The following is a 23,964-nucleotide window of genomic DNA, read 5'->3' as shown; positions in this document are numbered from 1 at the left end:
AAACTATTCACAAAGCAAGCATGCTCAGTTACAAAATGATTACTTTAACATACAGTAGATCATTTTACTTGTTCAAATGGTTAATGTGCAACTATATGGCGCACGCACACACCACCAAAAGATATGCAGTTGACATTAAATAAAGTGTATAAATAGTGCAAATGAATGAATGAATGAATGAAGGAAAGAATGAATGACTTTTGCCGGTACAGCAGAAGTGCATGGGTCTCCCTACTCTCCAAGTCCATGGGGGAAGTTGGATGTAATTAAATGAGTAAATAAAGTCAAAATTGGTTCAGTTTCAAAATCTATACCAACACTCTGGACTGCATTGTCAATTAGAGTAGGAACAGAGCAATGTCACATTGCATCGTTATGTTATACAGCAGGGGTGCCCACACTTTTTAGACTTGAGAGCTGTTTTCAAAATGACCAGCTCAACCAGATCTACCCACCAAAAAAATATATTATTCCATTGCTGAAAGTAGTTAGACAAGAAGTATTAGACAAATGCAGTTTTTTCCCCCTTTTTTGTACTACTAATGTTTGTACAAAACACTTTTGACAACTATTGCATTGTGGGTTTGAGCTGTCCTTTTTTATGTCAATCCAATGAAGTCACCTTAATTCAAGTGGCAGATGCCAATAAAGTTTTTTATTTATTTAAATTGTATATTTTAGGCCGGGGCTTGTGATCTACCTGCACAGCCTGTGTGATCTACTGGTAGATCACGATCTACCTTTTGGGCACCCCTGTGACGTACGGCATACTATAGGCGCGCCGTTTTTCATCATTTTTGAGGATTTGAAAAAAATGACGAAATGACAAAAACGATGGGTTATAGCCCATGTTTTTTTAAATTTTGAAAAAAAAAGTTAGCCTCGTTTCTCATCATTTTGGACCGTGGGCTATACCCCATATCGTACGGCATACTATAGCGCGCCATTTTTCATCATTTTTGAGGATTTGAAAAAAATGACAAAAACGATGGGTTATAGCCCATGTTTTTTGAAATTTTGGAAAAAAAAGTTAGCCTCGTTTCTCATCATTTTGGACCATGGGCTATAGCCCATATCGTACGGCATACTATAGCGCGCAGTTTTTCATAATTTTTGAAGATTTGAAAAAAATGACGAAATGACAAAAACGATGGGTTATAGCCCATGTTTTTTGAAATTTTGAAAAAAAAAGTTAGCCTCGTTTCACATCATTTTGGACCGTGGGCTATAGCCCATATCGTACGGCATACTATAGCGCGCCGTTTTTCATCATTTTTGAGGATTTGAAAAAAATGACAAAATGACAAAAACGATGGGTTATAGCCCATGTTTTTTGAAATTTTGAAAAAAAAAGTTAGCCTCGTTTCTCATCATTTTGGACCATGGGCTATAGCCCATATCGTACGGCATACTATAGCGCGGCGTTTTTCATCATTTTTGAGGATTTGAAAAAAAAAAGACGAAATGACAAAAACGATGGGTTATATTCCATGTTTTTTGAAATTTTGAAAAAAAAAGTTAGCCTCGTTTCTCATCATTTTGGACCATGGGCTATAGCCCATATCGTACGGCATACTATAGGCGCGCCGTTTTTCATCATTTTTGAGGATTTGAAAAAAATGACGAAATGACAAAAACGATGGGTTATAGCCCATGTTTTTTTAAATTTTGAAAAAAAAAGTTAGCCTCGTTTCTCATCATTTTGGACCGTGGGCTATACCCCATATCGTACGGCATACTATAGCGCGCCGTTTTTCATCATTTTTGAGGATTTGAAAAAAAATGACAAAAACGATGGGTTATAGCCCATGTTTTTTGAAATTTTGGAAAAAAAAGTTAGCCTCGTTTCTCATCATTTTGGACCGTGGGCTATAGCCCATATCGTACGGCATACTATAGCGCGCAGTTTTTCATCATTTTTGAAGATTTGAAAAAAATGACGAAATGACAAAAACGATGGGTTATAGCCCATGTTTTTTGAAATTTTGAAAAAAAAAGTTAGCCTCGTTTCACATCATTTTGGACCGTGGGCTATAGCCCATATCGTACGGCATACTATAGCGCGCCGTTTTTCATCATTTTTGAGGATTTGAAAAAAATGACGAAATGACAAAAACGATGGGTTATAGCCCATGTTTTTTGAAATTTTGAAAAAAAAAGTTAGCCTCGTTTCTCATCATTTTGGACCATGGGCTATAGCCCATATCGTACGGCATACTATAGCGCGGCGTTTTTCATCATTTTTGAGGATTTGAAAAAAATGACGAAATGACAAAAACGATGGGTTATAGCCCATGTTTTTTGAAATTTTGGAAAAAAAAGTTAGCCTCGTTTCTCATCATTTTGGACCGTGGGCTATAGCCCATATCGTACGGCATACTATAGCGCGCAGTTTTTCATCATTTTTGAAGATTTGAAAAAAATGACGAAATGACAAAAACGATGGGTTATAGCCCATGTTTTTTGAAATTTTGAAAAAAAAAGTTAGCCTCGTTTCTCATCATTTTGGACCGTGGGCTATAGCCCATATCGTACGGCATACTATAGCGCGCCGTTTTTCATCATTTTTGAGGATTTGAAAAAAATGACGAAATGACAAAAACGATGGGTTATAGCCCATGTTTTTTGAAATTTTGAAAAAAAAAGTTAGCCTCGTTTCTAATCATTTTGGACCATGGGCTATAGCCCATATCGTACGGCATACTATAGCGCGGCGTTTTTCATCATTTTTGAGGATTTGAAAAAAATGACGAAATGACAAAAACGATGGGTTATAGCCCATGTTTTTTGAAATTTTGAAAAAAAAAGTTAGCCTCGTTTCTCATCATTTTGGACCATGGGCTATAGCCCATATCGTACGGCATACTATAGGCGCGCCGTTTTTCATCATTTTTGAGGATTTGAAAAAAATGACGAAATGACAAAAACGATGGGTTATAGCCCATGTTTTTTTAAATTTTGAAAAAAAAAGTTAGCCTCGTTTCTCATCATTTTGGACCGTGGGCTATACCCCATATCGTACGGCATACTATAGCGCGCCGTTTTTCATCATTTTTGAGGATTTGAAAAAAATGACAAAAACGATGGGTTATAGCCCATGTTTTTTGAAATTTTGGAAAAAAAAGTTAGCCTCGTTTCTCATCATTTTGGACCGTGGGCTATAGCCCATATCGTACGGCATACTATAGCGCGCAGTTTTTCATCATTTTTGAAGATTTGAAAAAAATGACGAAATGACAAAAACGATGGGTTATAGCCCATGTTTTTTGAAATTTTGAAAAAAAAAGTTAGCCTCGTTTCACATCATTTTGGACCGTGGGCTATAGCCCATATCGTACGGCATACTATAGCGCGCCGTTTTTCATCATTTTTGAGGATTTGAAAAAAATGACGAAATGACAAAAACGATGGGTTATAGCCCATGTTTTTTGAAATTTTGAAAAAAAAAGTTAGCCTCGTTTCTCATCATTTTGGACCATGGGCTATAGCCCATATCGTACGGCATACTATAGCGCGGCGTTTTTCATCATTTTTGAGGATTTGGAAAAAAAAAGACGAAATGACAAAAACGATGGGTTATAGCCCATGTTTTTTGAAATTTTGAAAAAAAAAGTTAGCCTCGTTTCTCATCATTTTGGACCATGGGCTATAGCCCATATCGTACGGCATACTATAGGCGCGCCGTTTTTCATCATTTTTGAGGATTTGAAAAAAATGACGAAATGACAAAAACGATGGGTTATAGCCCATGTTTTTTTAAATTTTGAAAAAAAAAGTTAGCCTCGTTTCTCATCATTTTGGACCGTGGGCTATACCCCATATCGTACGGCATACTATAGCGCGCCGTTTTTCATCATTTTTGAGGATTTGAAAAAAATGACAAAAACGATGGGTTATAGCCCATGTTTTTTGAAATTTTGGAAAGAAAAGTTAGCCTCGTTTCTCATCATTTTGGACCGTGGGCTATAGCCCATATCGTACGGCATACTATAGCGCGCAGTTTTTCATCATTTTTGAAGATTTGAAAAAAATGACGAAATGACAAAAACGATGGGTTATAGCCCATGTTTTTTGAAATTTTGAAAAAAAAAGTTAGCCTCGTTTCACATCATTTTGGACCGTGGGCTATAGCCCATATCGTACGGCATACTATAGCGCGCCGTTTTTCATCATTTTTGAGGATTTGAAAAAAATGACGAAATGACAAAAACGATGGGTTATAGCCCATGTTTTTTGAAATTTTGGAAAAAAAAGTTAGCCTCGTTTCTCATCATTTTGGACCATGGGCTATAGCCCATATCGTACGGCATACTATAGCGCGGCGTTTTTCATCATTTTTGAGGATTTCAAAAAAAATGACGAAATGACAAAAACGATGGGTTATAGCCCATGTTTTTTGAAATTTTGAAAAGAAAAGTTAGCCTCGTTTCTCATCATTTTGGACAGTGGGCTATAGCCCATATCGTACGCCGTATAAAGTTGTTTTGAAAGAAATAGCATTTTCTTTGCAGTCACTTTGAGACAAATAGCATTGTTTTCTCAAGAATATAGCATAGTGTTTAAAGGTAGCAGCTCTGTTTACATGTGCATTGTGCAGTAGGTTCAGCGGTCCTACTTGGTACAGATAGTAGTCCTTAGGGTGGTTGTATTCCATTGGTTAACCTTATTTTGTCCAACAGTTCACAAATCTTGCTGCTGTGTTTACACATTTTTGTATTTCTCCCAATAGACTAGTATGGGAGTTTTTTTGTCGCTGGTCATAGTTTCAAACTCACTTTGGGGTGTGTGTCATCTGTGGGAAGTAGGCTATGTGTCTGATGTCTTGGTACAGTGGGACGGTAGTTAATAGATAGTGTAGCTCTGTTTCCACCACATTTTGTGTGCAGGACCCACGGGTAAGGGTTAAACCCATTCTGGGCGGGCCGGGAACCCCTTTTGGTGTTTTAAGCACTATGAGCTTGTAGGCCTGCTATTTTTTTTAAATCGTGATGTGATATATATTCTTTCAGAGCGAACATTTTGAACTTTGCTTTGCTTCTGGGGGGGGGGGGGGGGGGGTCCCTGGAACAACATATTTTCAGATTGGGGTCAGAGGCCGTAAATACATATAAGTTTTGGGGTCCTTGACATTCAATAGTTTGAGCACCACTGACATAGAAACAGGTTTTTCAGAAAACTGTCATGATTTAGTCTAAGACATTTTGTAGAATCAAGCTTAGGTCTAAATGGGTTAAGTAGTTAAACTGAACAAGCTGTTTCACACTAACTCCTCCATCTCTTAACTCTTCCCGCAGCCAGAGGCAGAAGACAGCGGCGCCTTGGAGGAGGACATGGAGGAGGACACCAGTTTGAAGACGCGTAAAGGTGACCAGAACGTAGACAGAGAGCTCCAGACAGGCCAGGATGAGGATGATGATGCCACCGCCGCGGTCGCAGCCGTCGCAGCCGCCGCAGGGGAGAAGGTGAAGAGGAAGCGGGGAAGACCTCCAGCTGAAAAACTACCCCCGAACCCCCCAGAACTCACAAAACTACTCCACACACTGGTGGACATGGTGATCAACTATAAGGATGGGTGAGAAGATGTTACATGCAGGCTCTTTTTGGCTACGTTGCATATTTTATGCCAGTGGTTTTGATTTTTTTTTGTGAAATTAAATTGGACACAATATTTTGGTTTTTAGGGTTGTATTTGGATGTACCTGTACAGGAGTGAGCATAATTAAGTACTGATATAGTACATTTAAAAAAAAAATACGACTAAATTGGGAGAAATGCGTAAAAAATATATAGTTTTTTTTGTTGCTTTTCTGCCTGTATTGATAGTAGGTTATAGTAGACCGACAGCAAATGGGGAGAGAGATGTATGTATATACACAATTACTGTTTACACATACATTTGGGATTAAATAAAGCTATGTTTCATATGCCTCCAGGTTGGGTCGACAGATCAGTAAAGGATTCGTCCAACTTCCATCTAAGAAGGAAGTTCCTGAATATTATGAGCTGATTAGAAAGCCTGTGGACTTCAGACGAATCAGGGTATGTGCAGAGAGCTCTTCACTGCATGGGTCCACATCCACAATTCCATTCATCCAGAGATCTCAATGTTACTAATGTTGAGTTATAACGGACCTGACTGTTGGGTAGCCAGCCTATCTATATATTATATGGACCTGACAAACAATTGCTATTTAAATGCTGCCTTTCCGATACTGTAGATGCCAGCAGGCTACTCCGTGATAAACGTATGGCGCTTTCTGTCACTAATAAATGCACTGTAGAGCTACTTCTATCATTGCTGCCGATTCTAAATAACTAGAAACTATCCATTGTGCTTTTTGACTGTCCGTCTGTGTCCAAACAGATTTGTCAACAATTCAGACACCAGGCCATTATTGGTAGACTATACCTAAATAAACAACAACAAAACGACTAAAACACTTATGCCATGGCATGTGAGAAATGTATGTCACTCTAGTCTAGTCTGTTGCCTTTCAAAGGCAAAAATATGTGACTACTTTTATTGTGGATTTTTGTCATATGAAAGTGTGGCATTTGTGGAATCGGGCTGGGCCTATCTGTCTTATTGGATTAATAGTTTGATAATTAGTCTGTATGATGCCAGTGACAGGCTTTGTTTCACAGGAACGTGTTCGTAATCACAAGTACAGAAGTGTGGGCGACCTGGAAAAGGATATCATTCTTCTATGTCACAATGCCCAGACGTATAACTTGGAGGGATCTCAGGTAAGCAAAAATGGCTAAATAAGGATGGGACGATAATCGTTACAGCTAGGATGAAGCTTTTGTTGAGCTGAAAATTCAGTACCACTTAAACCCATTCTGGACGGGAACCCCTTTTGGTGTTTTAACTAAGCATCATGTTATACTTTAGCTATTGAAAAATAGCAGATCTACAAGCTTGTAGGTCTGCTATTTTTGAAAAATCGTAAAAATGCGGCACATCTTTGAATAATATATTCTTTCAGAGCGAACGTCTTTTTTAAATCAAATCTTTGCTTCTGGAGGTCCCTGGAACAACATATTTTCAGATGGGGGTCGGTGGCCAATTACATATAATTCTGGGGCTCCTTGACATGAAATAGTTTGAGAACCTCTGATATTTCAACTATCATGATTTAGAAGACATTTGTAGAATCTGGTATCAGGTCAAAATGGGTTAAACCCTCTATACTTACAGACCCGATAAAACAGACCTGTAAAGAGCGTATTTGGTATATTCTTATTTCACGCTACACAAATCAAATTCGCAAAATGTATCCCTATGGGATGCTGGGGTTTCAAGTGATTTTAAAATGTAAGCATAATTTGATTATTGCGATATCTTTGCAATTTTCTTTGCCACAATAATCGTGAGTCTTCGTGACGTATATTTCATATTGTCCCATCCCTAAATGGCACCACTTTTGGTTTGCGTCTCTCTCTCTCTCTCTCTCCCTCTCTCTCTGTGTGTGTGTGTGTGTGTGTGTGTGTGTGTGTCACCTCAGATCTATGAAGATTCGATTGTCATTAAGTCTGTTTTTGAGAGCGCAAGACAGAGAATTGTGACAGACGAGGATGAGAAATCAGCAGTTACTCCCAGTCACAGTAACAACAGTGGGGGAAGTGAAAAACAGTTTATTCCATCAGCAGGTATATCATTTTAAGATTAATTTTATTAAGTTATTATTTATTTATTTTTTGAGGGGCTTTTGAAGATTATGTCATATGGAAGCCAAATCTATGCGATTTGTTTAGAGCACTTACGACGTAAATCATTTGCCAGCCAAGTCTATGGACTTTAATGTTTGTTTAGGGCACTAAATTACAACGTAAGACGCCGTGTGGCCGATATAAATACATCTTGAAACTAATTTTGTTTCATACAAGAAAAAGCCAGGATGGATAAAGAAATTAAACAGTACAACTGTAACCGCGATGTGGAAAAAGCTTCAAAAGAAACTAAATTAACTACTTTTTATGTATGTGATGTATTGCCATGATTTTTGTTCTTGCTTAATGTAAATCGCTCTGGATTAAGAGCATCTGCTAAATGCCTAAATTGTGAATTGTAAATTGAAACGGAACCGGATAATTCATAGAAGAAAGGTGCCAAACGTAAAAAAGCTAAAAGAACCTTCGCCCCTTAATTACTTCATGAGAGTATGATTTTTTTTTTTAAATAAATATCGAACTAGAAACAAAAAGAACACAATAATCTGGAAAGATGACATGATATAGACCATCACGACGTCGTCGCCACAACCGAAAATGTATTTCCGGGGTAGATAACGCTGGACTGGACTTTTTTTAATCTACTGTATGTATAACTTAAATCTATCTACTTGTTCAACCAGTGAAAACATCAAAAATGCATCGGAAGACAGTCAAGAAGAAGGGAGAACGAAACAGGAATACCAGGGTGAAGGTGAAGAGACTCCACAGCGACAGCGATGAGGACCTGGAGGATCTAGAAGATAATACCACAACACCATAATACTATATGAGACATCAAGTCTGGACTGAAGACACCACCATAATACTATGAGACATCAAGTCTGGACTGAAGACACCACCATAATACTACATGAGACATCAAGTCTGGACTGAAGACACCACCATAATACTATGAGACATCAAGTCTGGACTGAAGACACCACCATAATACTACATGAGACATCAAGCCTGGAGGTGAAGACAACATCACAATACCATAACGCTACAAAAACACAAAACATGAACTTGAACGGTCCTCATCCTTATTCACGTCCACTCCTTACGACACCGTTTTCAGTGTATTAATTTGCTAAGCATATGAAAGGTATTTGATATTTAAATAGGAAGCACTGCTTAGAGAAAGGTAGGCCTACTTAAACCTGCACATGAACCTTAGGTGTCCCTATTCTGGCTGTGTCACAATAGGCAAACAGGCATTAATCAAAAGATCTACAAGCTCACACAATGCATCAGAACAATGAGGAGCGTTGTGAGCTTGTAGAGAGATTTGGTGTAGAGGGGGATCAAGTATAGCAGGGGGTCAAGTACAGACCGCTGTGGGACCCCGGTCAACAAAGTGGTTAAGGTTGTTAAAAAAAACAATGCTATTTCACATAATTCATAATCTTGTGCATCTCTCGCTGCACACAATGCTGTTGAGTTAGTCTCTAATACCTAATCTGTTCATGGTTTACCTGCCGTGGTTCCCTGTGATTGATTCAATAGATGTTCTTCTTACGATTGTTTTTAATGTATATTTGACTGTATGAAATGCCTTCATGTCTCGGAGCATGCATTTTTCCCTCCTTGAAGCAGTTTTTTGGAGACCAGAGTAACCACTGATGATACCTACTGTACCTACTGTATGTGTTCAAAGCTGGAGATGATCACACAGCTTGGATTCTTTTTAACAGTCACTGGAATAATGGACACTAGTTTGCTCAAAAACTGAATGTGCTTTTAAAAGGGATCGAGACTTTGATACAAAAAACAAACAGACATCATTAGTCTGGATAAGCCAGACACATGTTTGTTTTTTGATACTGGCCAGCATCTGACTGGCAATGTGAAAAGGTACCCAAGATGAACATTTGTATCATATGAACATGAATTGTTCTACACTCACATTGTAGTGGACAGCGCCAAGGCAACTAAAAACAAGACTGCGGCACATTGAAGAGCAATGTGTTGTTTTCTGGAAATGATGGGATGTATTGTTGAGACAATCTCTTGAGAGGAATGGTGTGCAAGTTCCTTGGGAGATGCAGGATGTATGCAATAGAAAAGATAACGTGAATGTATTATCACAGAGACTTAGGCCGGATTTAGTTGTCGTATGCTGCACAGAGAATCCGTGCAAATATTAGATTCATTTATAGCCAACTGTTAATATTCACCACTGAGAAATGAACACCACGCTCCAATGTTTCAATTTAACCACATAGCATTCCTATTCTGGGCATGACATAGAAGGCCAGAGGGTAATAGCCAAGGCCAACATTTAGCGATAAAAGACAAGACATTCTGCACAAGATCTACAAGCACACAACGCATCACTACGTGAAGCTTTGTGAGCTTATAGATCAAGTATTTTCACTATTTGATGTACAAAAGAAGTAGCCTATGAATAGGCTATTGGGTTTATGGAATTAACAAGGGAAACCACAAGGTGTGAATATCTGAGTGGCATATGGCTTATCATCAGTATATATACTGTATATTCACTGAAGAACCAAGACATCATTTGTAAACAGCAAAAACCTTAAAGGGAAATAAAATAAAGCGCCACAATTATACTTTTTCTTCTAAAGCTACAAAGTGCCTTTCCGTCCCAGAGGACAGGACATGGAGTTCATTCTGCAGGGAGCATGGATGTGCCCGTTATGTACATTTTAAGAGAATATGTGTGTGTGTAAGTGGATCTCTTGGCCTAATGGTGGCACTAGAGCAACATGCGAAGGCCTCAATGCTGTGGCCCGCGACGTCCTCAAAGGAAAACCAAATGATCCCCCAAAATAAATGTCATTATAATAGGCATGTGTTAACAGAATTCAAGGCAAATTAGTTTAGCTCTATTCTATTCCAATAATGGTAATTCATATTTAACATTTGAGTTCATTACTGCATTCAATTAATGAAGGTACAGTATGTACTCAAATGGTAAATTGGCCTATATTATAAGAGTCTACCATGTCCATGTCCATAACATAATACAAAACCTCTAAGTATCCTAGAGCTGTAAAACAGCCGTTAAGAAATAGGCATAATATTGCTGTTGTAAAGCATCGTTCAAGTCTGGGGACTTGAACCCATGTTCACCATCGTTAGGTTACTGGATTACTGCCCATAAAAATAATCCCTTACCGTTACAGATTACCATCTGAGAAAAGTAACAAATTAGATTATTTTCCGTTATTTTCCGTTACCCGACAATTAAAAACCCATTTTCAAATGCTTGCGCAAATTGGTTGCATAACTTACATTGTATACTGCGTACCGTCATTGCGCAAAAATGAAATGGATTATTAGGCATACAGTCAAAAGAAACCGAGGGTAGGCCTCGAATATATTATTCAATCAGCGCAGGCTCATACAATTACAATAACCTACATTAAATTAAATTTCACAAGTTGTCTCAAAGACATGTGAAGGCTGAATCCTTCAAAATGAGAACAATCAGGATTCAGGACATTTCAAACTTCACAGCATGCAGCAGCATAACAACATTACAGTCAAAACTCAAAACGCAAAAACAAAGTTGCCTCCTGTGTCGCGGAAGCCGTTAAGTATTTTTAATCCATGTTTGATTAAAAATGTCGCTTTGATTCTTCTTGTTTATTTACCGTTTTATTGTACCGCCTCCCGATGTGCGGTTGGCTTTGCGGGCTACGTCCCTGCCTCTGATCTGCTCCATCATAGCTATAGCGCCACTAGCTAGCCAGATAGGCGGTACAATGAGGTGTCAATAAACAAGGTAGGAAGAAGCAACATTTTTAATCAATCATAGATTAAAAATACTTAACGGCTTCCGCGACACAGGAGATATTCTCAGAGGTATGTATAGGTACTTATAGTTCGCACATTCGGAAGCCATCACAGGAAAAAACGTCGTAGTACTGCGCAGATTCATTTCTCCTTACGTGTTTACATTGTATTTATGTGTGCATACCTGGTGGCAGCCCGGCGGTGAACCAGGACCCAATGGGTAAAGTCTTAAAAATGTCAGAAACTTTACTACCATTGGGTTCTGCTTGTGGGGCTACGTCGTTCTGTGCTACAGCCGTAGTAAAAACAACTCACTGTGTACGTTCATACTGGTCCAGTTTCAGAGCCAGGTCGTCGCGTCCGACCTCGGTCAGCAATGCCTGAGGAAGTCGGTGTTTTCTGGGTCCAACTTTCCCTTCTCGGACAGACTCTGGAACAGCTTGAGTCCCGTGTCGATCTTCTCCAGCGGGTTCTTCTTGATGAAGTCCTTACAGAGGAACTTCATGCTGTCCAGTTGTCTGCGGTCCAGTTCGTTGGAGATCTGGAGCAGAACGACGTTGAAGTCAATGTTCATGTTTAGTTTAGTGATACTAGTGATATAGTTTGGGCTCAACTCCTCTGTATGACCTGACGGTATCACTCAGAGAAGAAAAATCGCGCGTCTGGTCTCAGCACTGCCATATGCATTGAGGCGCTATGGCCCGCCCTAAGTCGCTTCTGATTGGTTTGTATAACGTGGGGCAACTGGTTCCTTTCGTTGGGTTGGTTAACTCGCCAGTCAATCAGAGTGTGACCGTGTGACGTGTCCCTCACGCCCCCCCCCCCCGTGTGTGTGCTCTGCTGACTGTGCAGACATTTCCGTGTATTTCATATCTCCCGCACGACGCCTTGTATCCTCATTGGTCTCCAGGAGTATCAGCTGACATGGACAGTCACGGTGTAGGCTGTAGGCTCCAGGCAGGTGTGTAGGTGTGTGTGTGTGTGTGTGTGTGTGTGTGTGCGCCTCAGGAAAACAGAAGTACTCTACCTACTAGCCTCCACCCCGTGGAGAGAAGGCTACAACCCACAATGCCCACATGCCATCCATCACCACTTGGACACAATACCTGTCTAGCCTGTCTGCTGAGATTTAATACAAGTGCAGGCTAATACTATTGAAATAAGAACACCAGGATAAAACATGTATTGTGAAAACATGTATCAATGTTAAATCAAATTCTTCGTCCAGACAATTATCATCTAACAACACATTAAAGTGCTCATATGTAGCCTAACTAAAGAAGTATGCCTACCTACCCAGACAGTGCTGAGTGATCAGCTCATAAGTTTGGGAACCTCTTTTCTAAAACCACACACTTCTACGGTCACTGTGACTGACTATCTGTCATTGGATTATTGTGTGACAATGAATATCCAGTCCATATATGGGCATATCTGAGTTGAACTGTGTGCTATATAAAGCATTCCATCTTCATACGAACATCGGCCTTCAGACAGGCTTCATGTTCGCCACAAGCAGCAGCATCATGGCCGAGGACATGGCTTCCTTGGAGGAGAACTTCCGGCAACAGAACAGGAGCTGTTTCATCCTCGGGGCCTCGGGGGAGACGGGGAAGGCGCTGCTTCAGGAGCTCCTGGAGAGAAACCTCTTCTCCAGGATAACTCTCATCGGGAGGAGGCGGCTCACCTTCGAGTACAAAGCACTGCATGCAGGCCCAGTAGAGGTGGTGCAGGAGGCGGTCGACTTTGAAAAGCTAGACGACTACGCTGCCGCGTTCCGGGGCCACGATGTCGGCTACTGCTGCCTGGGAACGACCAGGTACAAAGCGGGAAGCTCGTCGGGATTCGTCCGCGTCGATCACGACTATGTCCTCAAGTCAGCGGAGCTCGCCAAGGCAGGAGGCTGCTCACAGTTCCACCTGGAGACCTCCGCGGGTGCCGACAAGAACAGTGGCTTCCTCTACTTCAGAGTGAAGGGACAAGTGGAGGCGGGTGTTGGGGCGCTGGGGTTCGGCAGATATTCTATCTACAGGCCCGCGCTGCTGCTGGTAGACAGACAGGAGAGTCGGCCTGTCGAGTGGCTGGCGAGGAAGGTCTTTGGTGTCTTCTCTGTCATAAGTCCAGCATTCATGTCCGTCCCCATCCAGGCCGTGGCCAAGGCCATGGTGACCAACACTCTGTACCAACCTCGGAACAAGACAGAGATCCTGGAGAACAAAGCCATTTACTCTCTGGGCAAGGGAGGAGGGCAATGAAATGGAAAAGAGAGTCTGCAATCTAGAGAAAGCTCAAAGCTGATGCGTCATTCAAACACTTTATATGTCCATCATTTCTCGCTATGCCAAAGGTTTACTTTCCTTACTTGTGTAATAGGATTTTGGAAGATGAGGAATTGAATACTATTCTCTGCTGTGATTGTGTATTAGAGAGAGAAATGAAAAGGGCTCAGGAGGCTTGCATACGTGCAGTCTCCCTGGGCTCGGTACAGACCAGTCTTTGTAATAAAAGTAACATTGTTTCAGTCCACTCTCTACCTTGATTATTTCCTAAAGACTCTGATGTGAGTTCTAAATAATCCACTACACTTGTTATAATGAAAACGAGAAGGATATGAGCGTTTTTGGTGTATTTTGGACTGAACTGAACAACCTAAGGCCGTTCATGTTATTCTTGTGGGAAACACATTGACATGATAATAGGGAAAGTGTGTGTGTGTGAGGTTCAAGTGTGCCTACCCTTGAAAAATATATTTCTGGGAACATTTGCACATTATGTTCTGTGACTTTTAGTAAGCGGTGTATCACATCTGTTTGAACATGTGCACATGGACACACATACATGGCATCCAGACATACTGACTGCAATGAAAGCCAGAGACAAAAAAAATCTCTGAACTTCTAAAATGCAAGTCCAAGCTAGGCAAACGCTTCCAACCCAACTGGGCATCCTAAAAACCCAACGAAACATTGGAACTACCATAACTAAATCTGTAAATTAAACGTAAATAGACTGTGGTGCATGAAGTTCATATACCGGCCTCTACGCTCTTAGCATGAATATTTTGAAAGTTAACTTGAGATTTGATGACCTCAAGGTCATTGAGATCAAACTCTAGTCTTGTACTACCTGTAAAGCATTACGTTCAAGTTGCATGTGCAACGAACCATGTACAACCCAGAATCGGCACAAACAAGGGACTAAATTATTTTCGCTCCTATGCCACCAAAATGTGGAATGCCCTACCAACAGTCATTAAGACATGCGAATCCCTTGACTCCTTCAAAACCGCTCTCAAAGGGCACCTACGGACGGCTGCAATTCGAAACTGGCCCCCGTAAAATCTGAATCATTAGGCCCACTGGCAGAGCCTGGCCAAGGTGAAATGACTTGGCCTCATTAGGCCCACTGGCAGAGCCTTTTGTGGTGGTTCTGAAGAACCGTGGGTCTGACCGACTGGATACCTGGCACTGCACTCCCTGTGGGGGTGTGGAACACGTGTGACGAATGTGAAGTAAATGGGTCAAACCGACCCACCGAATTTGTGGCAACACAAACATTAAATGCCATTGACAATGAAGGGAACATTTACGTCATACGTAGACGAGCAAATCAACTAACTAACCAAAGAACCACTAACCAATCACATAAATTCAGTTCATGAGATGTATGATGTTGATGTATAATGATAAGAGCGCCCCTCACTTCACACGGGTGTGATCTTTTACCTAAATTTAACAAAATCAATGGAAAATCCCTTCATTCATCTACACATGAAGGTAACCTGTGCCACCAGCCACACACACACACACACACACACACACACACACACACACTAGGATAGCAGTATCTTTATACTATTACTATTTAAGTGAATTCATATTTTTTAAAGCTCTATCAAGAACTGTATTAATTCATAGTTAAAACAAATATTAAAAACGTCTGGGTTTCGGAGGCTAATACAAATATAACTCAAGTATTTAATAAATATTCCAATATCTTTATTGGTCTAATTAAAAAAACAAAAACGTATAGTATAGAAGATACTTGTATAAAATGGTTTCATAATTAGGACAACAAAAATGTTCCAGTAATTATGGAATCATACATGAAAATATTAAGTCAAGAAATACAGATAAACACAGGTCACTGGAAGACTATTGCGTGTGCAATGTTTGGTTTGAAGCCTTTTTTCTCCTTTATTTCACATTATCACCTGATAATATATATATACTGTGATTGGAAAATGATTAACACAAATCTGGATAAATTTGTTCTAATCAAACAAGACGGCATTAATTGTGTGTCACATTCTTCAACTAGGATATGTTGGAACTTCAAATGATTGACAGGAATCATAATACCTAAGTTATAGGTCATATATTCGATACCAAGTTCCCTAAAGTGACCTGGAATCAGATATAGTTATACATTCCAATCAACAGGACAATCATTATCAGCCAAAGCTGCTTCAAATAGAAAAAAAAAGGAAATTGTTCTCCTACCAGATTTGACAATCACCATAAGACTCATCATAAAACATATTAGACATTATAAAAGTATATATAGTATTAGCACAATGGTAAGTTTGAAAGAGGAAATGAGCTGGCCATTGGTGCCTGAGTTATACAGTACTTGATAGCGCTGCATGCCCACGTCAAACACCTTAAATAGAAGGTGAGCCAAAGCGGAACGCCAGCAAGTACAAATCAACCTCAGGACAACAGTCCAAACCCTCAGGATGTGCGCTAGAAAACGGTTAGGAATGCAAGTCAAGAGTTCAACATGCATTTCTTTTATCACAGTGATTATTGATTTGCATTTTTAAAAACATTGTAAATACAAATGAATTGAAGACATTTGTTATAGATTTGCTCTTTGATGACTACCAACCATTCGATCATTAATGGCATTTCAGTTTGATCACATTCTCAAAAGAATATAATTCTTAGTGTTTTCATTCAGCAAAAAAGTAACCAGACATAAATGTTCTTTTGCCTAAGATTTATGAAGGAAAGCATTTTCTTAACCACTTATAACCTACTGTATACACTTCTTTGTACGACCGGTGTATAAATGAATAATACAATGTCCTTTCAGTTATCGCAGGCAAGGCAATCTGATATGAGATCACATGGTCCTCGATCTGGAAAGCAAATAGTAAAATGACTCCTTTCAAACAAAAAACTGCCTAAAAAGTTAATGGAATTTGATGGAATCACCCACTAAAACCGGCAATTGTGTATGCAAGTATATACATCATTGTAAAATCACACACAAAAAAAAAGTTTTACAGAGCACATCATCATTTTTTTAAAGTGACAGATTTAGAGATAGAAACAATCGATTACAATATTTGATCAAAAAATAAATGTGTTCAATGTGTATTGCCTGGCACCTACATACATAATAAGAGGTAGAGCTAAGAAGTACAGTATATTATATGTCTATTTCCCCCCAAAACAGGGAAACTTTCTGTACTGTAGCTGGAGAGCTACAGCACCTAAATATACACCTTCTGGAGCCTCAAATAGATGAGAATTCAAGGGACATTTTGCAGATTTTGATCCCATTTGTTCTGCATGGTTGAGACTCATAAATAGTGTGTCAGTGTGTGTGGGGAGGGAACATTGTTTTCTGTGTATTTCTTCCATGAAATGCATACGGGTACGCCCGTGTCTTCAAACATGTTGGCATCGAGCACGTCACTTCTTGTGATCGATTACAGGAAATGATGCGTTTGATGTAACGGGCATTACACGTCTGAATTACACTAGAGAAACAGAGAAGACGAAGGTTTTTTTCTTTTTCTTATTTTACTATTTCTTATCAGAACAATGGGATTTCAGTTCAAAATGGTCAAAATGTCCATTTAACAGGGCAAGACCACTTTGATAGAGATTTTGGTTGTGTAGTTACCTTTCCATGGTGTAACTCCAAAAGGTGGACAAGAAATCAAAAATAATTGACCCATTGATTATGAACTGATAATTCAAAACATGCTCCTCATGGGCTCACAATGTACGGTGAAACAGCTCTCAATGTCACTCTTTGAGCACATAAACAAATGGAAATAAAGTTTATTCAGACAATATATAACATCACAAAAAAGTTTTTTTTAAATAAATATGTTAACTTGATATTTTGATTTGGAAGAAAAAAAACAGGAATTGACATTTTTATTAAAACAATTAATACAATAAACCGTAGGCTTACTGGGTTTGGTTCTATATTGTCTGAATCAGCTTTGTTTATGTTTGTTTACGTGCTAAGAGAGTGACTTTGAGAGCTGGATCACCGTACAATCTACTGTAAGTGAATGAGGGACATATTTTGAATTATCAATTTCTAATCAATGGGATTCAGATGTATTGTCCACCTTTGGAGTTGCATCATGGCAAGGCACTGTAACTACACAGCCCAAACCTCTACCAAAGTAGTCTTGGTCCTTTTAAGGTAAAAAACATACATCAACATTTTGCTAATACACTTAAATCATAATCGAGGTACGCGATAAAACCGGAACAACACATGATGTGCTCGATGAGTATGCTTTTTTTGTTCTTGTTGGGACAATTATACACTAGTCCATTTTAACTTTTTAAAAGTGTGGTATGATGAACGAGCAGGTTTAGCTGGTTGTGTATTCTCACACGCGATAACAAAGCAAGACTGAACGCATTTCTTTTCTCAGAAAAACGCTGCTAAATATCTGAAAATCGCAGCAGTGTGCAGACGCCTATAATGTTCAATGAGGACTGCATAGCTGACTTCGAAATAATTTTGTTCGCCATCAACATATATAGTAAATAAATATACAATAAGAATAAAAACTGCAGTATCACACATCTCCTGTGCTCTTACGTTTTGCTCTCTCGCAAATAAATGCCACCAACATCTTTCAATAAAATAAAAAAAAGAATTAAAAAAAAAGAAAAAAAATAATTAAAATCAGCGGGCAAAATTTAAATTCCCCCCACTTGTGTGCAACGTTAAAGTACTCTTTCTGAACAATACAAATATATAATTAAGTTTAGTATAAATGTACATCGTGTTGGGCTGGTATACCACCAAAACCCTCGGTGTTAATTTATCCTTTTTGTTAACTCCCCAGAGCATACAAAAGTAACCAAATGGACCCGTTGTACACTCTGTGGAGACAATATTAACACTTGATTGTAATTAACACATGGTTTTAGCGATGGTTTACAAAGCGGTTTCAGGTCCCGGAGCAGGCATCCAGAAAACACGGCTGTCTTCCGTTTCCAGGTCTATTTTAATCTGAGGCACTTTGTTTATATGTGGATCTGTTTGACTAGAACAAAGACAAAAAGGAAAGGCATTATGAGCACTATGAATGTCATGTGCCTAAATATATAAAAAACACATATATTTAAATAAAAAAGAATCAAGTGTCAAAAATCTCTTAACATAGCAAGCTCACAAGTTGTCGCAAAGGGACCCCTTGTGAGCATGTAGATTGGATATGTTTGTGTGACAAAGTTGTACGAGTAAATATAAAATAGAAGTAAAATGGTTAATCAGACTAATTGACTTAGTCCATTTCAATAATGTTGTTAGAATTGTTTTCACTTTTGATTGGATGATGTACATTACAATTTTTTATAAATCAATACAATAATAGTTAAGAAATGTGCAGCCGTGTTTGTGCAACTCACCCTGCCACAGTAGCGATCTGATCAGCAAGCGGAGTGTGGGTTAAGGAGAGTCTGCGACTCATCTTCTGGAGAAGAAAAAAGACACAACAAACATAGACCATAGTTCTTAAACATCACGAAATGTCCTACCGCAGGGGTCTTCAACATTCTTCAGGCCAAGGACCTCTTAGGTGAGAGAGAGAGAGAGAGGAGAAGCAGGGACCCCTCGCGACCACAGATTGTGTGAAACAGTGTTATATTCATTTTTTTCTTTTGCAAGTGTTCCGTGCATATTGAATTATTGATAAGAGGCTTTTTTAAGTGATTGTCTTATTAATGTCTGTTGACAGAGATTTGAGACTAGCTTCCAATCTCCAATCTTATACAACCCTTAGTGTTGCGAAGCACTGTGAGCTTGTAGATCAGCTGTTTGTTTTGGGGTAAAAGAACGTTACTATCACACAAAAATGTGGCGGCCCGCGCGCAGTAGCTCCAAAGACCCCCTCGGGGGCCCCGGACGCCCTGTTGAAGACCCCTTGTCCTACAGACAGTAATGGGAGCCCCATCTGTGACCTCCCCCTCTGCTGTATACTGTAGCTAGGGCATGAGATCCCATTGCGTTAGTTAGAGTCCAATTCTTACCTTATTTCAGGGGTTCTCAATGTATGGTTTTTTTGCAACTGAATGGCTGGAAATGGAAATTAAGAGTTTACATATAGTACACATAGTACATGCATACACCTTCGCTAATGATTACATCTTGTTTCAGTATTTATTTATGGTGTATTGTCTCCATTATTAAGGTTATTGTATAGCAGTCAATTTATATTGAGGGTGCGGGGCGGGGGTCCTGAGGCATCGCCAAAGCATTTCCGGGGGTCCCCGGCCAAAAACATTGAGAACCCCTGGTTTATTTTACCAGGACTACCTTTATACTTTTGATACCATGTTCAGAAGAACAAAAGGTACAAATTAAGACATGCGTGTCGGACTTGAACTGTACATGGGAGTGGGGAGTCACAGACGGGGCTACAGTATAGTATTAGTCCTACTGTATGTAGATGTACAGTAACAGTATGTACAGCAAAGCCCAAACCACACCAAAGGGTCAAGACGGTTTTAGGCTTTTAGCGTTGTCCCTGCGGTGTGATATGTCTTGTTGCACGTTGACCCACGTTGACCGTACAACGCATGGAATTCAATGGCCCAAACCACACCAAAGGGTCGAGGAAGTTTTAGCGTTAACTCCTTGCAACCGTTTAGACCCAAGGAGTTGCATGGTGACCCTTTGGTGTGGTTAGGGCGTAAGTCCTAGTTGAAGAGTTAAAGCTGCATTCCGTGAGTTTTATGTCCTATACTAGGACATAAAACAATTTATCGCTCCAAATTATATTCCTTAAAATAAGTTACAGATTGCAGCTTCAAGGCAAATACATTTTGAACTGAAAAGTGTGACAAGACCCACCACCACAACACAATTTTCAGTTGAAAATTCATCATTAGTAACCGTTGTAAGTGAAGTATTTCAGAACACAGATTATTTCAGGATTAGTTAACTGCATTTTTTTTTTTTTTTAAACAACAAAAAAACTAAATACTATATCAAATATGCCAGTTGAAACTGTACAGGTAGAGCAAGTTATAATCATATTCTCCTAAAGTTTATTACATTTTGTTAATGCGCGTTAATGGTCTACAGGTCTAAATGGTCTACTGCTTGATCTATATTTTGTTGATCGCCAGTCGCAATTAACACACTGGGAGATCGGCTTTTTTTATGTTGTTCATAAGTGTGACACCGGTATGCAAAAAGCATAAATAAATCAGGCATAAAGAGGTGACAGAAAAGACGTTAAGTTACCCGTATCCTGATTTTTAACAAAAAACATCTTCAGAAACATAGATAGTGAACATCCCCACACAGACACACACCCATGCAGCGTTTGAAGGCCCTGGCTAGTACTCACTATCCAAGGATTTATCCCCCAACATGGGCTCTTGTTCCATCATATCCATAGAGATTTTTATACTGGGGATATTGTCATGGTAGGGATACTCAGGCTGTGGGGAGGAGGGAGATCATATAAACATTTCAATGGCCTTTACAAAGTAATACACATATGACAGAATAAATCATGTACACAGTAAAAATCCTAAGTGTTAATAATTCAGCTCTACTCGCTCAAAAAACGGATTCCGAGCTACGCTACTGAATCTGTCGTCAGGAGCATTCAGAATACATTGTTGTTGGTGGGATGAAAACAAAGGCTCCCGGCCGGAAGAGGAGGGCCTAAGGGCCGATTTATACTCTTATTTTACCGCTGTTTCGGCGCTGTAGTGCCGAAATGATTTCGGCTCATCAGAAATTTTCAGTAACACCGAAGAGACGACTTTAGCACAGTACCCGCCCCCCCGAACCTCAAATGACGTCACATTGTAGGCTCTACAGAGCCGAACCAAACGAATCGGCCTTAAGGCGGAGCAAACAGGGCAAAATCCTGCTATCCACATTCTGTTTGGTGTCGCTTCCAGAGGCAAACCTGAGTTCACGGATTGATTTATCTCTAACTAGGGCTCTAACCTATGCACGTTAATACAAAAATATGTGACTGTCACTGATCATCAATTGATAAATAAACACTGAAGATTTTTGTGTGTACAGTATGTTGAAAACCTTGTATGTCCAAACCGTTACTTTTCAGAAAAATAAAATAAAAAATAAAAACCAGTATTCCAATGGAGTCAATTTAGTTATTTAGTCACCGTTTGTTATGAACTCTTGTAAATACCTTTCATTGGTTCGATATTTAACCACTTTCACTTTCAAGACATTTCAAAAACGGCTATAAAAGAGACATCTACAAGCTCACAACGGATCGCATGGCAACACCATGTGAGCTCGTAGAGTGGAAACACCCGACAGTGTCGATTATAATAACTACGTGACATTTTTAAATGGTTTACTCACAAATTCCAGTTCGCTGTCAATGCTTCCCTTCTTCTTGTTTTTCTTCTTCTTCTCGTCCTCCTTCTTCTTCTTGTCTTTCTCTGGGATGACGTCGTCCAGGTAGCTCAGGTCGTGTTGGGAGAACAGCCAGTCCATGGCCTTACGCACCACCACCAGAGCCAAGATCTGGAAATAAAAGTTAATTTAAATAAACACGGGCCCAGTGTTAAAAGTAAATTTATTTCATAAATAAACACAGGTCCAGTGTTAAAAGTTAATTCCCGGACAAAACAGTTTCATATTTGGTGCAAAGCTTTATGTGTGAGGTATCCCGTACTTAGCAGACAACGGGCGTTAGAGGGAAAGTATGAGAATGTTCGAAATTTGGGACAAAAACACTGTTTTACATCCGTAAACCTGTGATGGTGTAAGAATAAAGTTGTTTTTGACGAAATCGTCACGTATATTTAGTCTTAGTTTTAGTCATCATAGCTTAGTTTTCATGTAGTTTCCATTTAGTTTCCATCAGTGAAAAAAGGTAGTCGACGAAACATTTTTCGTGTTAGTTTTAGTCGACGAAAACAACACTGGTTGAGTGTGATTGTGCGTGCGTCTCTCTCACCATGACAGGGAAGACGATGGCAGCGACGGTGGACTTGAGGATCCAGAGCAGGGCCAGGCAGAGCACCTGGATGAAGGTGAACAGGTGGATGCGTCTCTGGGGCACGTGGCGCAGGTAGATCAGGTCTGGCTGGTGCTTGGCTGGCATCAGCAGCAGCTGCAGTCGGTCCATGAACTGTAGCCGTGGGTCACAAGAAAACCATTGAAAAAAAAAGGAATATAATAGCAGTCTAGCAGACTACTTTTTTTTTAAGCATTGTATATGACAGACAGACAGACAGACTCCACCTACCTGAACGCCACAGACAGACAGACTCCACCTACCTGAACGCCACAGACAGACAGACTCCACCTACCTGAACGCCACAGACAGACTCCACCTACCTGAACGCCACAGACAGACAGACAGACAGACTCCACCTACCTGAACGCCATTGAGCGATGCCACGCCCATGTAGAGGAACACACCGTAGAGCACAGGCATGGGGATGAACTGCGCGCGCACACACACACACACACACACACACACACACACACACAGAAGGGAGATGTGACAAACTGACGATCGAGCAGTTGGACACACAATATGGCAGCTCCCTAGTATCATACAGACACACAGAAAACAACGACTGTGGCCAGACGTAGTTTCCTTGGGTAAGTATAGGACTACTAAAGTAATCGCCGTAAAATGTCGTAAAAGACATTTAGCTACTCGCCCCAAATGTGTACACTCTCAGAGTTACAGACCCGTACGGGGCCATTTGGAACCCACTCAAGGACACTTTGAGACCCACTGGTGTAGTGTAGTGTTTCCAACATGTGAGCCAACATGCACAATAGCAGCAGTCCCTGACTCTTGGAACAGCTAGCCTTCATTAGTGTCATCGGTAACACCTGTGAAGAATTAAGTACGTAGGGTAGGGGCCCCAAGTTCTTTCCAAAATGGCGGCGTGTGCATCTATAGCCCATATAGTTTGAAGTTTCACATTGGCTTTGTATGTATGAGCACAGGACCAGTCGAGGAGGAGTAGCAGTTCCAACAACTGACCACAAGGAGGCGGAAGAGCTCCAACAGCCGACGATGTGTGACCTAGCATGTTTGATGGGCAGCTTAATAACAAGGGAATGGAAACTGGAGAAGTATCTCATTAAGCTGCAATCTGAGCTTAAGCCACGATGAACATGCTTTATTTCACATTGCATTACCTCAACCATAGCACTCCCTAATTGGACGAATAAAAACCCCCAGCTAAATTATTT

The 23,964-nt window shown here is 40.0% G+C and overlaps 4 protein-coding genes across 4 annotated transcripts in view; 2 read left to right on the top strand and 2 right to left on the bottom strand.

The window, feature by feature from the left end:
- LOC308310411 (putative global transcription activator SNF2L2) overlaps window positions 1-8,497 on the top strand; it is a gene marked incomplete at both ends in the record, with an annotated part of 10,544 nt that extends 2,047 nt beyond the window's left edge. Inside the window, 5 exons of the mRNA XM_080756756.1 lie at window positions 5,295-5,572; window positions 5,934-6,039; window positions 6,646-6,747; window positions 7,509-7,608; window positions 8,358-8,497. Of these exons, the coding sequence (XP_080612882.1) occupies window positions 5,295-5,572; window positions 5,934-6,039; window positions 6,646-6,747; window positions 7,509-7,608; window positions 8,358-8,497 (726 nt within the window). The remainder of the gene's footprint in view (window positions 1-5,294; window positions 5,573-5,933; window positions 6,040-6,645; window positions 6,748-7,508; window positions 7,609-8,357) is intronic.
- Window positions 1-12,056, bottom strand: part of LOC308309863 (uncharacterized protein) — a 19,901-nt gene extending 7,845 nt beyond the window's left edge. Inside the window, exon 1 of the mRNA XM_080755805.1 lies at window positions 11,797-12,056. Coding sequence (XP_080611931.1) covers window positions 11,797-11,809 — 13 coding nt within the window. The 5' untranslated portion in view covers window positions 11,810-12,056. The remainder of the gene's footprint in view (window positions 1-11,796) is intronic.
- Window positions 12,057-13,007: 951 nt separating this feature from the next.
- On the top strand, window positions 13,008-13,736 carry LOC308309712 (oxidoreductase HTATIP2-like; the record flags this gene model as incomplete). The annotated part of the gene is made up of 1 exon (XM_080755629.1): window positions 13,008-13,736. The coding sequence occupies one exon, from the start codon at window positions 13,008-13,010 to the stop codon at window positions 13,734-13,736; it is 729 nt and encodes a 242-aa protein (XP_080611755.1).
- Window positions 13,737-15,486: 1,750 nt separating this feature from the next.
- Window positions 15,487-23,964, bottom strand: part of LOC308309827 (electrogenic sodium bicarbonate cotransporter 1-like) — a 79,835-nt gene continuing 71,357 nt past the window's right edge. Inside the window, 6 exon segments of the mRNA XM_080755744.1 lie at window positions 15,487-18,793; window positions 19,158-19,222; window positions 21,104-21,197; window positions 22,105-22,269; window positions 22,706-22,879; window positions 23,129-23,197. Of these exon segments, the coding sequence (XP_080611870.1) occupies window positions 19,179-19,222; window positions 21,104-21,197; window positions 22,105-22,269; window positions 22,706-22,879; window positions 23,129-23,197 (546 nt within the window). The 3' untranslated portion in view covers window positions 15,487-18,793; window positions 19,158-19,178.

Source organism: Protomyctophum bolini (assembly GCF_963924005.1).
Source record: "Protomyctophum bolini genome assembly, chromosome: 22".
In the NCBI taxonomy this organism is placed as follows: Eukaryota; Metazoa; Chordata; class Actinopteri; order Myctophiformes; family Myctophidae; genus Protomyctophum; species Protomyctophum bolini.
This window is presented reverse-complemented; position numbering and strand designations above follow the sequence as displayed.